The 16275-nt window shown below is 48.0% G+C and overlaps 1 protein-coding gene across 2 annotated transcripts in view; it reads left to right on the forward strand.

Annotated features, from left to right (window-relative positions):
- Positions 1 to 14953, forward strand: part of LOC122369512 (UDP-N-acetylglucosamine transporter-like) — a 33341-nt gene extending 18388 nt beyond the window's left edge. For both annotated transcript variants that reach the window (XM_043344306.1, XM_043344307.1), the window contains 3 exons: positions 3002 to 3173; positions 4291 to 4409; positions 12897 to 14953. In XM_043344306.1, the coding sequence (XP_043200241.1) occupies positions 3002 to 3173; positions 4291 to 4409; positions 12897 to 13148 (543 nt within the window). In that variant the 3' untranslated portion in view covers positions 13149 to 14953. The remainder of the gene's footprint in view (positions 1 to 3001; positions 3174 to 4290; positions 4410 to 12896) is intronic.
- The last annotated feature ends 1322 nt before the right edge of the window (positions 14954 to 16275 follow it).

Below are 16275 nucleotides of genomic sequence, written 5' to 3' on the forward strand. Positions count from 1 at the left end.
ACTGCAGGGGATTCCCCTACAAGAGCTTGAAAGCTGGTAACCTTTTTTCAGCCTCCGGCAGCTGACGGAGCGACAAAAATCGGTATGGGCAAATATTTTTTTGGAGATGCAGCAAAGGGTTTGGTTTCCAACCTTCCGAATCAGTTGTCAATGCATGCACATTTGTCTAGTGTACACACAGATACAAAAATCTTAGATTTTTGGCCGGTTCTTATATGCTTTATTAGAATGAGAAATGTGTAAACGAACTTTTGAGACACCCTGTACTTAGCTCCATAAAATAAGTACTGCAATCTAGAAACGCTCACCAAATCTAAAGTTACCAAGCGATTTCAAAGTTCTTTATATGGTCATGTAGACAAAAAGCGGCGCTACAACACTGCTGTCTCGAATTCTCAAAATTTTGGGTTTTTGACCCCCAAAAAGTCAAAAAATTGATTTTTTAGAAAAACAAAAAAAAATCAATTGTTTTTTAGAAAAAAAAACTCAAAAAATCCAAAAAAATCCGAATTAAAAAACGGAATATAATTGATAGCCCCTGCACTCTTCTATATACATACCAAATTTCAGATCGATATCTTGTTTTTTTGGCCAAGTTATAGCGAAAAAACTGTTCAAAAATGATGACGTCAAATTTTGAACTCAATTTTTTTTGCGATTCTAGACCACGTAGGGCAAAACAAAGACCACCATTGAACTCCCCTTGACGAGCTGCATCGAATCGATACCCATTTTATGCAAAAATACCAACTTTGAAATTTGACCTAATTTGACCTGGCTTTTACCTGACCTTGACCTGACCTTCACCAGAACATAATCTAAACTGACCCCAAAGGCTGTCTGACCCACATGATCGTATTTGGCATATAAAATGAACCATAATGCATGCATCACATGATATTTTCATATTGTGACCCTCAGTGACCTGATCTCTGTGACCTGGCCTGGTATCAGTGACCTCAAATAGCAAAATATGTGTTTGAAGAACATTTTCCATCGATGATTTTCAATGAAATGCATTTTACTCGATTTTACAACGCATTTCTTGAAATGCCTGTAAACGGTGAAAATTCGACCTTTGGCCTGACCTGTGACGTCATCGGTTTGACCTAGGTCAATAAAATTGGGTCACAAGGTAGTTCCCTGATGGGGCTATCTAACACCGTTTATCGCTTGTCGCTAGGTTGCGTGGTTCTCGAGATCTTAGGGGGGGGGCAAATTGCCCCCCCCCCCCCAACAGGACGCGTTGCCCGGCAGAGCCCAACGGGGCGCGGGTTAATTATTTCACTGTGCGGCTCAAAAATGATTGGGGAAGGCTAAGACATAATGGACTGACGGGCACACACTGTGTAAACTGCTGTAGGCAAAACGAAAGCAAATAATTTTAAGCAAAAAACTGCGATTGCAACATGATGACAGATGGTTAGATCACGGCAAAACCAAAAGAGGTACGGCTTTTTGTGACCCGCCATTAGAAGCAGCACTCAGCAGGCTTAACCCTCGCCGGACCTATTGGTTTTCTACATACGCGCCGGCCGAGGGGGGGGGGGGGCGGGTACGACCCCCCCCCTCGCCGTTTCGCCCCTGGTGGAGCTAGCGCGTCGCGGAAAAAACGAGCGTGTGCGCCGTTACGAGACGCAGAGATTGGTACCCGATTTTAAGGTCCTAGGTCAACCGGTGACCTCTGAGGTCAGGTCAAGTGCCCCAAGATACGGTTCAGTTTTTGGTGAATAACTTCGCAAAAAACGGCCGCAGAGCGCCGATTTTGGCAGCATCGTGTTTGTCTCGCTCAGGCGCGTCGAATGATATACTTTTTGTCCGGGTCAGGTCAACTTGGGGTGTTGACCTCAGGTCAAGGTCAGGTCAGCACCCCCAGGTCACGAAGTTGGTCGAAAGAGGTCATGTCGCATATCATTCGATTCGGCAGGTCTTCCTGAGTCCATTGGTGGCTTTCCCGACTCGCTAGCTCAATTTGATCAAGAGTTATTGACGAAAAACTAATATGACCTTGATGACGTCATAAATGACGTCACGCAAGGTCAACATTGCAAAAGTGACGCATCTAACCTTGCAAGGAGTGCATCAAATCACGATTCTGTGTGCTTGAGATAGTTGGAGATCGTTCCCGGCGCCAGAATAGCAGTTTTCATTTTTCCACATTGACTTATAATGGTGAGGTCACGAAAATGACCTGACCTCATATGACCTTTAGGAAAAATCCGAGATATACAAGTTGTGGGACTCATAATGGATACTAGATCCTGCAAGTTTCATTTCCCTGTGACATCTCCTCTGGCAGTGAGGGCGTTGCGAAGTTGCGACATCTGAAGACCGTGCAGAGGTTCACTTATGACGTCATAGGTCAGTGACCTGACCTGACCCAAAAATGCGGTTGGTGTCAAAAAATCCGGCTTGGATCAAAGGTCAGGTATGCCAAGTTTCAGCTCTCTATCGCCAGCGTGTTCGGAGCTATCGCGAAAAAAACCCTATGGGGGGGGGGGCGGCACCCGCCCCCCCCCCTCGGCCGGCGAGGGTTAAGGGATCATTGCCATGCATAATGTTTGCAGTTTGTATTTAATGAACGCACGCTAGCGGCGTTTGAACTTGCGAGTATCTGCCAGTCATTTTACGGCATAGAAAATGTCACGACTTCTGACAATCACACAAGAGGCCGGTTTTGACAAAAACATAAAAGCTATGTGGTTTCAGATGCCCCAAACATTTCTTTGGTTGGCCATATCGCGATTTACTCGGTTTGGTAAACTTGACTTTTTGGTATTTATGGCCACTCGTGAACCCCCTTTGCATCACTCTGCCCCCCCCCCCCCCCGCTGACGTGGGCAGGTGGACAGGACAGCCGCCGCGGCCCGGCTGTGGTCAACTGTTGAGTGCCCCCCCCCCCCCCCCCACTGACGTGGGCAGGTGGACAGGACAGCCGCCGCGGCCCCGCTGTGGTCAGCTGCTGAGTGCCCCCCCCCCCCCCCCCCGCTGACGTGGGCAGGTGGACAGGACGGCCGCCGCGGATGGCCGCCACCGGCACACCAACCATCTGGTGGGCCTTCTGGCCGTGCTGGCGCTCTGCATGTCCAGCGGCTACGCGGGCGTCTTCTTCGAGCGGGTGCTGAAGCACGGCGCCGCCAGCCAGTCGCTCTCTGTGCGCAACATGCAGCTCTGTGAGTGAGCCGCCCGCGCGCCCAGTGCACCCGGCACCTGCGCAGCTGACACCTGGCCACCGTCAGCCACATGTATACCTATATCTACCTGCTGCCGGTCGTTTAAAGTGCCTTCAATGCACATGCACGTGATTTGAGATGCGAAAAACATGTTCGCTCAAATGAACTCCGGGCCTGCTCCGGGCTGCCACCAGCCGCAGCAGGCAGAGGCGTTCACTCTTGGCCGTGTATTGGCGTCAACAGCAGCAACACGATGGCGGCCAAAAACCACTCACACACATACCAAGGGTAGCCGAGGCAGCAAACGGCAAATCCGAATCGCCAGCCCAGCGCGGCTGTCCCCCGTGCGCACACCACATCCGAACAAGCCAAGCTCAACCAGCACAATGGCGGCCTCCTATACGGCCTTGATGGTGGCCAAAACCGATTCGATTATTTATAGTCACCGTGTTTTTTGTAACGTTCTAGTGCCGTCATGTCACACCATTTTCGCCTAGAAAAGCAAGATTAGCTGTTTGTTTAATTGTTCATGGACAGTTCGTGAACAACGTTGCTTTGTCCGTTTATTTCATACTTTACGAATTCCTTCATTCAAGGTCATCTGTGCACGAGCAATGGTCTGTCCCCAACCCCGGGCTGGCTGTCCCTATCCCTGTCCCTGTCCTTGTCCTTGTCCTTGTCCCCGGGCTGGGTGTCCCTGTCCCTGTTCCTGTCCCTGTCCCCAGGCTGGGTGTTCCTGTCCCTGTGCCCGGGCTGGGTGTCCCTGTTCCTGTCCCTGTCCCCGGGCTGGGTGTTCCTGTCCCTGTGCCCGGGCTGGGTGTCCCTGTTCCTGTCCCTGTCCCCGGGCTGGGTGTTCCTGTCCCTGTTTTCGGGTTGGCTGTCTCTGTTCCTGTCCCTGTCCCCGGGCTGGGTGTCCCTGTCCCTGTCCCCGGGTTGGCTGTCCCTGTTCCTGTCCCTGTGTCCGGGCTGGGTGTCCCTGTTCCTGTCCCTGTCCCCGGGCTGGGTGTTCCTGTCCCTGTCTCCGGACCGGTTGTCTCTGCCCCCGGACTGGCTGTCCTCGGCTCTCGGAGTGACTGTCTCTGTTCCCGGACTGACGATGACTGCCCGCTGGCTGCAGCGCTGTTCTCTGTACCATTCGGCGCGGTGGCGGCGGCCCTGAACGACGGCGCTGCGATCGCCGAGCACGGATTCTTTTACGGCTACACGGGCTACACGTGGGCCGTGATTGCACTACAGGTGAGCCACGGACACCTATACCGGCGCGCTGGTACGTGCAGACTATACGGCTGGCGCCAGGACGGTCTTTGCGAGGGGAGGGCTTTCCACGTCAAATCAGCATCGAAATACGACACCACGCCTATTTTGCTGAAAATGTGTACGCAAACTGGACATCGTATAAAACTGACTCACGTCCATTTTCGAAGTTTGATGATTTATCGCTGGGATATAGGCCATTATGATTCTTTTTTTTCTAAGTTCGACCTTCACTGTAAACGTCTCTTTAAACACAGCACGAGAATTAGTAGCTGAATTACTGAGGAAACTCGCTGGCGCACAATTATTTCGCAGACTATCAATTGTATCAAAATTATTTCTACCTGGCTCCTTTTTCCCAGACTCGCAGCTCAGTATTTGCAACCCCACAAGGATCGAGTACTTGTCAGAAAGTATAACTGAACTAATTAATAAATCGCACGGCGTTTAACGTAAAAGTATACCAGTAAAGCGCTTTTTGGGGCGACCAACGGAGCGAGCGAGAGGGTGGGCCTTGCACGTGCGAAATTTCGAGGGGGTACCTCCAACTAACTTGTGCACTGCACCCTACTAACCGGTCTCTAGCAATGTGCCAAATTTGAGCACAATCGGCCTAGCCGTTCTCGAGATCGGGAAGCAGCACCCTGCACGTGTGCCCGTGCAAAATGTGTCCCAACTGATTTTTGCACTGCACCCTACTTACCGGTCCCTAACCATGTACCAAATTTCAGCGCAATCGGTTCAGCCGTTCTCGAGATCTGGAATCGACCCCTGTACGTGCGCACGTGCAGCAGCAGCCCAACTCAGGCACATGGATATGCATTGCCTAGTGGGTGCCTACCTACATGCCAACTTTCAGCGCAATCGGCCCTGTAGTTACTGAGATATTGCAACTATTACAGAACTGACACCTCTTCGTTTTGCACGTGGCACGTGCATAAGGGGTCACCCTCACGCCTCGGGAATTGTCCAATACTTGGTAGAAGGAATGAAGCTCTGCCGTGCAAAGGCAAAAACCATTATGTCGGGTCAGAGGCCATTACCTCAGGTCAGAGGTCACCCGAACATAATGGGTTTTGCCTTCATACGGCAGAGCTACCCTACAAAAATTACCGCATGTAAATCGGCCAAGTGGTTGCTGAGATGCCTCGCAAAAGCGTCCGCACGGCCGGCCCACCGGCCGCTCATACTAAAAAATTTCCGTTAATCTACGTAAGACTCCGCTCGCTCCGTAAAAAGCCGTCCCACACTGGACCTCGCATGCGGGTTGCTAGTTTTTGGTTTTTCGGGTTTCTTTAAAATTAAAGAATACCCTCTATGTTGAGTGACCCTCACCACCATGTAACAAGCGAGTCTGCATGTTTTTAGCATGCGAGCCAACTTGCATCGCATTTCAAAAGTAGGGTCAACTTTCGATTTTGCTCGCTGCGAGGTTTGCGTGTTTTTCGTTGGAGTCGAATTTCGGCTCGTTGCGGTGGTGTTGCGACGATAGGTAATTTTCTGAAGGTGTACCGTCTTCACTGCATTCATGAAGTTACCATAAGGGAACGGTCTGATAACTCTATGAATGAGTATTATGCCCGCAAACTCAAAACCCACAAACTCGCAACCCGCATGCGAGGTCCAGTCTGGGGCGGCCTATGACTCCGCTTGCTTCGCTCGCTCCGTAATCATCGGTGTTAGAAACTTATTTTGAAAGCATTAGTTCATATCTCAAATACAAAGTGCGCTAGCCAGTTTTCTCAGTAATTCAGCTAGCAATTATCGTGCTCTTTCCATAAAAATGTTTACAGTGAGGGTCGAACTTAAGAAACGAACTATAGCTATAAATATATTTTTGAATGTGTTATTGTTCTAGTTTTATTTTTGTCATCCGAACAATATTAACTGGGTCTGATAGGCAAATCGCAATTAATTACGCTTCTTTTTTTAAAATGAAAGAGGAATGATCTTAAACATAAACCGCGCCCTAGTGGGGGGGGGGACTATTCCATCCCCCCTCCAGTGTTTTCGCAATATCTCTAAACTACTGTGCTGATCGTCGCGAAACTTTCAGTACCTTCTCGTGCATCATTTGTACACCTTGTGTCCAAAAATTGTTTTTGAGCCTATGATAGGTTGGCCACAAATGACGTCAGAGTGACGTCATGTTAACCCATTTTCGACCCCAAAAAGTTATGCGGGAAGGTTTATCATGCCTACAGTTTTGAAGATAGAGAAAAATGTACAGAATCAAAAAGATGTAAAATGAACTGCTACAAAACTGCTGTCTCGGATCTTTTCTTTTTAGTTTGACCCCCAAATTTCAAAAATGATCTTTGGAAATAATACCCTAAAATACCAAAATCAAAACTTCGAAAAACCGGATTATATGCTCTAGACCTATTAGTCTGCTATCGACATACCAAATTTTAGCTCGGTAGCTCTATTTTGGGCAAAGCTATGGCGAAGAAAAACAGCTGCTCAAAATTGATGACGCCAAAAATTCAAGGCCAATATTCGCCGTTATAGACCACGTAGAATAAAACTAAGACCACCATTGGATTCCCTGTGATGAGCTGCATCGAATAGGTAGCCCCTTTTATGCAAAATATCAACTTTGAAAATTGACCTTTTTAACCCTTGCCCTAGCAGGACATTTTTCATTACGCGACCTGGCTGATGAAAAATGTCGAGGTGGTCGATGCGACCCCCTCGCGATTGGCTCCTATGGCACCTAGAAACACCAAATTTGGTGGGTAGGTGCCCCCCCCCCGGAATTCTCGCCCCTGTGCAAATTCGGTTGCTCTAGGTCAACATTTAGGGGGGTTTGGGGGTATAAATAAAAAAGTTCACTAAAACTGGTCAAAAGTTTTTCGCTTATACCTTTTGATCTAATTAAGATAGAGCAAAAACAAAAGCACCAGTGAACTCAACACGTCAAGGCGCGTCGAATGGCATAGGGGAGGTGAAAACGATGTAACTTAAAATTGACGACACATTTCTGCATTTTCTCAACGCTGGCAGTTGTCGTATTCATTTTACCTTACTGGACAATGAACTTGAAATGATAGAGTAACTACTTATAATGAAATTGTGACGTATTACAAAGGTCTGCAAGGCGGCCAACTTGCCCCACTAGCAGGGTTATTTGGCCGGAGGTGTGGGGCAATTTGGCCGGTGTTAGTTTGAGGCCGGGATTTTTTGTTATGGGCGAGTCAGCTTCACATTCAGCAATGACGTGTGTTCTACGACGCATTTGACGCATTAATTCGGCGGCTGACTCAGCGGTCACAGGGGTCGAAAATAGTCAAAATAGTGGCTCTAGATGCGATCACAGTTTTTACGAATAACTTTTGAAGTAAACAAGCTAGGTCAAAACTAAAAGTAGCATCATAGTTCTCTCGTCAGTCCGCATCGAAACATATGTGTGTTGACCTCGAGAGGTCAAGGTCAAAGGTTGACTTCAGGTCACGCTACGCTACCTCAAGTCGCTTGACCTCAAGGTCACGTGATTTCAAGGTCATCATGTATATCATTCGATGCGCCTTGACGAGCTGAGCACAATGAAACCATTTGCGCGGCTGTATCTTTTTCCTGTTAGGATTTATTAGCAAAAAAACGTTTGGTTATCTTTGATGACATCACGTGCCTTTACAGCTGCCCAATAGGAAATGAGGCGTCAAGGTTGTCAAAGTTGGTCATGAATTATGTCATTTATGGCATAATTGACCATGACAACTCGGCTGTCCCAGCCAAGCGACCCTGAGCGCACCGGCCAAGCTGCCCCGCTAGTCCCGGCCAAATAACCCCACATTGCTATTCTGAAAATATGTGTCATAAAGTCGTCATGGCTGTACGGAACTAAATGAAATTGCTCTTGGAACCGCTGAACACCCCTCAAGAATGGCGCTATAATGTCGGAATTCGTGTACAGCCCAAATACTACATGTTATGCAACTTTTTAAGCGAAGTTAAAGTTGTCATTTTCTAATGAAATTCACGTTTTATTTATTTTGAAGAAAACTATGAGGGGGAAGTTTTGACATTTGTCCTCGGATTAGTTCTGCATGACAAATGAATAGAGACTAGAGTTATTTCATTCACTTTTATCAGATATTGTACAGGTGGGGGCGGCCAATTTACACCACCGCGGTGCACCGGCCAAATTACCCCAACCTCCCCTACTTTTTGCTTGCTTAAGTGTGCTTAAAAAGTTAAGCACAACTTTAGTAGAATTTAAGTCTTAACCCGCAAACCGTTGGGGGGTGGGCCCAAAGTGGTGGGCCCCTGTGTTTTTTTGGAGATAACTCAGAAACGGCTGCGAACTTCGACTTGAAACTTTCAGTACCTCTCCGGACATCAATTTTACACAACTCCTGACAAAATTAGGTCCCAGGTCATCTCAGGTCACGAACTATAGAGGTCAACCTGAGGTTATGTTCGGCGATTTTTCGTCGAAAAAGTTGTTCACGGAGAAAAATCGCAGAAAATCAGGGTTTCAACTTAGCGACTCAAAAATTGGAGCATTGGTATAAAAATGTATGGCAAACGGAATGGCTATCTCGAAATTTCCAAAATATAAAAATATCTAGATCTAGGGATTTTCTAACTCAAAATTTAGATTTCTTGAGATATTTTTGAAATTTGGGGAAATTTTCAAAAAACCGGTATATATGTTAGAGAACCCTTTACTGGCCTTACACATGCCAAGAATAAACAAAATATCTCTAAAACTACCTGAGATATTGCCATTTAAATGACTGAAAAAGTAGCGACTGTTCTTATGACGTCACAATATTTTCGGTATTCGTGCTTGAAATCAGTCGGGACTAATATTTATGATATCAACCTCTTGGTGACTGAATATGATCCTTTACGTGACTTGCGTCCTTTCACGTAAAAAAAAAAATGTTTTTCGTTGTAAACCGGTACAATTTGACCTTATTTGGCCTTTCTGTGACGTCATAGATACAAGAAAATGGTCAAGGAGGTTTCCGTGGATGCATATATCGACACCTCTTTTTTAAACCCCACATTTGTTCTCCGGTGAATTTCAGACAAGTTGGTTAGAGACCTTCAAAAAAGGTACAATCACTCGATTTTTCTCAAGTTTGTCTGTCTTGGCAGATAAAGCAATACCAGAACAGGCCTACGAACACACATATTTGATCAGGATCGGACGATTGGACACTTTTAAAAGGAGATATTTCGTGCCTCCCGGAAATTCACGGGAGAGCAGATGTGGGGTTTAAAAAAAGGTGTCGATATAATATATATGATATGCCTTCATAAAGACTCGAATATTTACAATTTAACATGCCTTTCCTTACGATTCACCAAAGTGTTTTCTGATTGGTCGAGGCTGACCCCTGTTGTGACGTCACAGGTCATCATCCACTCAGGTGACTATCCACATGCCAGATCTATCATATACATCATATCCAGACTCATTTTGAAAACTAAGATTTCACTTTTATGGCCGACTTCTCGTCATTGCAAATTGGACTGATTTGACCTTGCTTGACCTCCCTGTGGCGTCACAGGTCAAATATCAAGGTCATCGATATCCTATCTTGTGTATCTTTATGAGCTCTTTCGATTTCCGTTTGAATTTTTCCGATCCGGATATTGGTTCTGGAGATACCTACGACGGGGGCCTTTGCCCCCCCCCCCCCCAACAGGACGTCGAACCTGCCAGACTTCAACGGGGCGCGGGTTAAGAATGGTCGAAATGCTGAATGTTACATATTATTCGACTCGGCTGTTCAAGAGGAACAAAATGATACCATTTTGAAATCTCTTTCTTTATTATGTGACAAGTTATTGGCACAAACGTCATTTGACCTCAGTTGACCTCATTTGACCTGACCCTTGGATAACTACACCAAACAAAGAAAAGACAAGTGACATCATGTTAAGTACTGTGGTGTCAAAGCACAAAAGCGATAGAACGAAGCGTATTTCCCGAATTGGAGTCATTTGAATATTTTCCCATAGGCTTAACATTACGACGTAATGACCTCTAACTGGCCTAAGGTCAGTGACATAAAAAACGAACTATATGTTATACAACTCGGTGAACTTAGCACATCCTGAAAATGGAAGGAAATCAGTCCAAAAATGTGATTTGGACAGGTGCATAAATAAAATTGAAATTTGACCATGACCTTGTGCCGGTTTTTCTGACCTGGTAAGTGGTAACCTGACCCAAGGTCACCCGGACCTGAAATTTCAGGGCATGTGTAGAAAGGTTGCCCCATAGGCTGTGCCAAAGCCGTTTTTACGCTATCTTTGAAAAACCTTAGGGGGGCGGGGTCGCATTGGCCCCTCCCCCTGCCAGGGCGAGGGTTAACCTGAACTTTGTTTGCTGTTTTGTTTGCTCGATTTTATTGAATATCTTCGCATATTTAGACATTATACACTACAGTCTGGGATCGGTGCAAAAGCTATTCAGCTTATTTCATGGCACCTCTCCCTCACACACACTAGCTCATTCACACGTCATTCACGACAAAAAAAAGCATCGGGTGCAAGACAAATACCTAATGATCTAAGTGAAGTTTTCATAACGAATCAAAAGAAAAATAGGTAGGGGAGAGTGGGGTAATTTGGCCGCTTTTTTTAGAAAACGATGTAACTAAAAATCGACAGCACATTTCTGCATTTTTGCAACGCTGAAAGGTGTGGCATACATTTTACTTTCTTGGACAGTAAACTTGAAATGATTGAGTGACTACTTATATTGAAATTGTGGCGCATTACAAAGGTCTGCAAAGCGGCCAAATTGCCCCACTAGCAGGGTTATTTGGCCGGGGGTGTGGGGCAATTTGGCCGGTGTTAGTTTGAGGCCATGATTTTTGTTATAGGCGAGTCAGCATCACATTCAGCAATGACACGTGTCCTACGACGCATTTGAAGCATTTTGGAGGTTGACTCAGCCGTCACAGGGGTCGAAAATAGTCAAAATAGCGGCTTTAGATGCGATGACAGTTTTTTACGAATAACTTTTGAAGTAATCAAGTTAGGCCAAAACTAAAAGTACCATCGTAATTCTCTCGTCATTCCGCATCGAAACATGTACGTGTTGACCTCGAGCGGTCAAGGTCAAGGTCAAGGTTGGCTTCAGGTCACGTTACCTCAGGTCGCTTGACCTCAAGGTTACGTGAGTTCAAGGTCATCATGCATATCATTCGATGCGCCTTGACGAGCTGAACACAATGAGACCATTTGCGCGGCTGTATCTTTTTTCTGTAAGTTTTTATTAGCAAAAAAGCGTTAGGTAACCTTTGATGACGTCACATGCCCTTACAGCTGTCCAATAAGAAATATGGCATCAAGGTTGTCAAAGTTGGTCATGAATTATGTCCTTTATGGTATAATTGACCATGGCAACTCGGCCGTCCCAGCATAGTGACTCTGAGCGCACCGGCCAAGTTGCCCCGCTAGTCCCGGCCAAATAACCCCACGTTGCCATTCTGAAAATTTTTGTCTATAAAGTCGTCATGGCTGCACAGAACTAGATGAAATTGCTCTTGGAACCGCTGAACAACCTCAAAAATGGCGCTATAATGTTGGAATTCGTTTACAGCCCAAATACTACATGTTATACAAATTTTTAAACGGAAGTAAAAGTTACCATTTTCTAACGTAATTCACCTTTTATTAATTTTGAATAAAACTAAGAGGGAGAAAGTTTTGACATTTGTTCTCGAGTTAGTTCTGCCGATGACAAATGAATAGAGACTAAAGTTATTTCATTCACTTTTATCAGCTTTCGTACAGGTGGGGGCGGCCAATTTACACCACCGGCCATATTACCCCACTCTCCCCTACCTACAATGATAGAGTAAATGCACTTACAACGCATTAAGTAATCGTTGTTATCAACTAAGTTTCGTATAAAGCATAAGTAATTAAAGTAGTGCTACCTTGTACTGTAACACCTGAACGTAAGTGTAATGTAAGTAATGTAACCTTGACCTGACCTGCACCAGAACATAACCTAAACCGTCCCTGATGGTCGTCTAACCAAAGCCATGGAGTTGGAAATTAAAAATTTGTCATAAAACATGCACCACACGGCCCTAGTAAAGTTGGGTTCATTTGTTGATCCTTGGTGACCTGACCTCTGTGACCTGACCTGGTATCAGTGACCTCTTTTAGCAAGACGTGTACTAGGCAACCGACGCTCTATCAATGACATTATGAAAGATTTACGTCTATTCACACGCCGACCCATGGTCAGAGGGGAACCCTTTTGTTAGCTGATTAACAGTCGGATGCATTGGAAAGCAATAAAACTGCTTGGTGACGGTTGTTACTTGTTGCCACTACCCATGCAAAATTTCGACGCCGGGTTTTTGGCTGTTACGGAAATATTGTCGAAAGAGCATGGCTGGTGCCTGTCAGCGAACTGTCAGGACGCCCTGTACTGTACAGTGTACACTGTTCAGATGTCTGTGTGAGCGCGGCGTACCCTGTTTGCAGGCGCTGGGGGGCCTGGCCGTCTCTGCCACGGTCAAGTACGCGGACAACATCCTCAAGGGTTTCGCCACGTCCATCTCGATCCTGCTGTCGGTGCTCATCTCGTGGGGGTACCTGGGCGACGTGTCGCTGTCGGCCGGGTTCGCGGCCGGCGCGCTGCTCGTGGTCGGCGCCACCTTCCTGTACAGCTGCGGTCGGCCGCCGCCGCGCCCGGCCGCCGCCGCCGCCGCCGCCGCCCGCCACAAGGTAGAGTAGCGCCGGCCGACCTGCCCGCGACTGAGCGGCCGCGCCCCGGGCAGCCCTGTGACACGGCAACCGCCCGCTGCACTGGCCATCACAGGGCATTAGATTGATGAGCGTGTGAGATTAGATAGTACGTGATTCATAAGTGTACTGAGGTCACGAGGCTGTGTGCCGTTTTAAGATGTCGGTCATACTTTGTCCTTATTGTAACGTAGCTGACAGCGGCGCAGCATCAGCTCGGTGCGGTACCCATGACAACCTCAGCCAGTTCGTCATCCAATCACCAGTAGCAGCTGGCCTGCTCAACTGCTACCACTGACATCACTTCAATAAATAGCAGTCTATCTTTATGGTCTTATCAATATGTCCTCCCTAAATCTGGTTGGAATACCTAGCTTATGTCAAATTATGCATGTGATGTTGTAGGTAACCTATTCAACAATAGCAAATTAGCTCTGATCCACAATTAGCTTTGAGCTTTCGCTGAGTTGTCTTTCTTGGAAAACCTGTAGTAACGGCTCGTGTTGACATTATGCAGCGCGGGTGCCTGCCTGGAATATTCAGCGACATAGTCTCATATTCGGGCTCGGGCGGGGTTGTGAGCGGGTGGTGGCGGCCGGCGGCTGTTGCTGTGTGACCAGGTGTGACCGGCCTCTGTTCCCGTGTGTCAGGTGTGACCGGGTGCCGGGGCAGGCGCGCGCCACCCACTGTGAGTAGGTGGGCCTGGGTCGGTGCCGTCCGACCCCGTGTGCCGTCCGTCCGTCCGTTAGCCAGGGCCGGTGTCCGTGTGCGGGCTCCGGCGCCCAGCCCGGCTAGTCACCGTGTACTCGCATGGCATGTCAGCAGTGTGTAGGTACGGCCGGAGCTGGCGCCGACTGGCCGGCAGCCGGGCGGCGGGGCGGGCCCGCCTCTGCCGCCGCGCTGCCGGCACGGGCGCGGCTCGCAGACCGCTGGCACACACCCGGTGCGGCATCCAGTGCCAGTAGCGGACGCTAGTATCGGCACGACACTAGCGTCCGCCTTCAGCTGCCCTGAGCGTGTCACCGCCGAGTTTGGCCAGTAATTTGCCATTGCCACCCTCAGCGCCAGTTGCTCTGTGATTGCGGCGTCGGCTTGGCGGCGCCACCGCCGAGCCGACCCTCACTACTGACGTACTGCACCGAGCCACTCTATGGCGGCCGCAAATCCCGCGCCACCATCAAATCGCAGTTTATGCATGCATATACCCCCCCCCCCCGCCACAAAAAAAGACTTTGCTGCCAGTGGCTGATCGCGTCTCCTGGCCTTCTTGCTCTCATATGGACATCCCTCGCTTGTGTTGAGCTTCGTTCTCCTTCCGCTTTATCATTTTGGTTGTTGAATCCTTCTGGCCTGTTATTAGCGTTGTGTTTTCCTAGACTGGCTGTTTTCTTTACGCTGTGGATGTTTTTTTGCTCCATGTATTGTTAAATGTGTACATAGCTTCCAGCTTTTCAGCGGTCGTCATGTAGTGTAGGCGCCGCCGCCGGAGCTGGCCGCGGCTGCTGGGCCGACGCGCGCTGCACTCGGAGCCGGCGCCGGCTGCTGCGGCTCTGTGGCCCGTGCCGCCGAGCGGGCGAGCCGTGCCGTCGGCGGCCGCTCGGCGCGGTCAGCGCCTGTGACAGTGTGCCGGCCGGCCGCCGCCCGGTTGGTGCTCAGTGCGTGCGCCGCGGTCGTCACTGCGGCTCTTCTGCCGGGATAGTGCTCATTCGTCGCCGTGTTCCGTTTCGTTTTTGACTTGGAGTGTATGTCTGTGACTGCACCTATGTCGATAGTGTCATTATAGCACTACATTGATAGAAGGTATGCTATGAATTGCCAGCTACGGTCATAGTTCACCCTATTACTGGCGGGCTCTACGGAGTACCTTAACTGATAGGGGGGACGATTCGGCCCCTTGATATCACGAGAACCGCGCGGCCGATTCTAATGCGGTAAGCGGCATTCGGCAGCCCTTATCGTAAAGTACATTTTCCAATTTTAAACAATGTAAAAAAGTCTAAAATTTGAAATTTGAAATACAAAAGGTTTGAAATACAAAATACAAAAAAAAATCGTGGAATACATATAAATGCAATCCCTTATTGTTTCTCGGCCGATGTCTTCCAGATTTTAGTACAAGCTTCTCAATGAATCCTTCAATCACATATATTCCGGCTTCCACTGTTTTCGAAAATCGTAGGCGGTTCCAGGTACATGAAAATGGGGGCGAGTATTTTTTTTTTTTTAGCTGCAGAAGAATAAACGTTGCAGACTTAACAATCGGATGAGTCAAGTTTTCGATCGGGATAGCAATTACAAGCAGGGCTGCGGAGTCGAAGTCGGAGTCGGAGTCGGAGTCGGTCGGAGTCGACAGTTGTGACCGGAGTCGGAGTCGGAGTCGGAGTCGATTTTAGAAACCCGAGCCGGAGTCGGAGTCGGAGTCACCAAAAATCTGTCGACTCCGCAGCCCTGCTAGGTCTGCGGAGTCGGAGTCGGGAGTTGGAGTCGGTCGGAGTCGACAATTCTGCCCGTAGTCGGAGTCGAGGTCAGAGCTGGTTTTTGAAAGCCGGAGTCGGAGTCGGAGTCGCCGAAAATCCATCGACTCCGCAGCCCTGATTACAAGTGTCCTTTTAGCAGAGGCGGGTGCGAGTAATGACATGCATTGCATGCAATGTATGTCATTATGTCATATATACATAGTGCGGTTTTGGCCACTATGCATTAATCACCACCTCCCATCGTGTCTACACATGCGCCTATTTAACATTGATCATGGTTGCTAATATGGGAAATCAATTGGAAATACCGCAGTATGCTTACAAATATGTTTACGCGGTTTGTAGGGTAAGGGCGGGTAAGAGTACGCGGGCGATAAGAGTACGCATCAGCTGTTTCGGTTGCTTAGCAACGCGGGTTTGTCGAGTTCATGAAGTGACATGAAGCCGCCAGTGCGTGCTTGTCACCAACGGAACGTGGGCGTTGAGCGGCGACGCTGTTGAGTTTAAGGCGATGAATATTATTTTCGAGCGTTATGATATTATTATGGTATGGTACAATAATGTTGATACTTGGCAGTTCAGATAAGGTACATTTCCGCGATTGTTGTGGGAAACTTGTGAGGTTATCTGGGGAAATACTG

This window comes from Amphibalanus amphitrite, unplaced genomic scaffold, assembly GCF_019059575.1.
Source record: "Amphibalanus amphitrite isolate SeventyFive unplaced genomic scaffold, NRLGWU_Aamphi_draft 001044F_arrow, whole genome shotgun sequence".
NCBI lineage: Eukaryota > Metazoa > Arthropoda > Thecostraca > Balanomorpha > Balanidae > Amphibalanus > Amphibalanus amphitrite.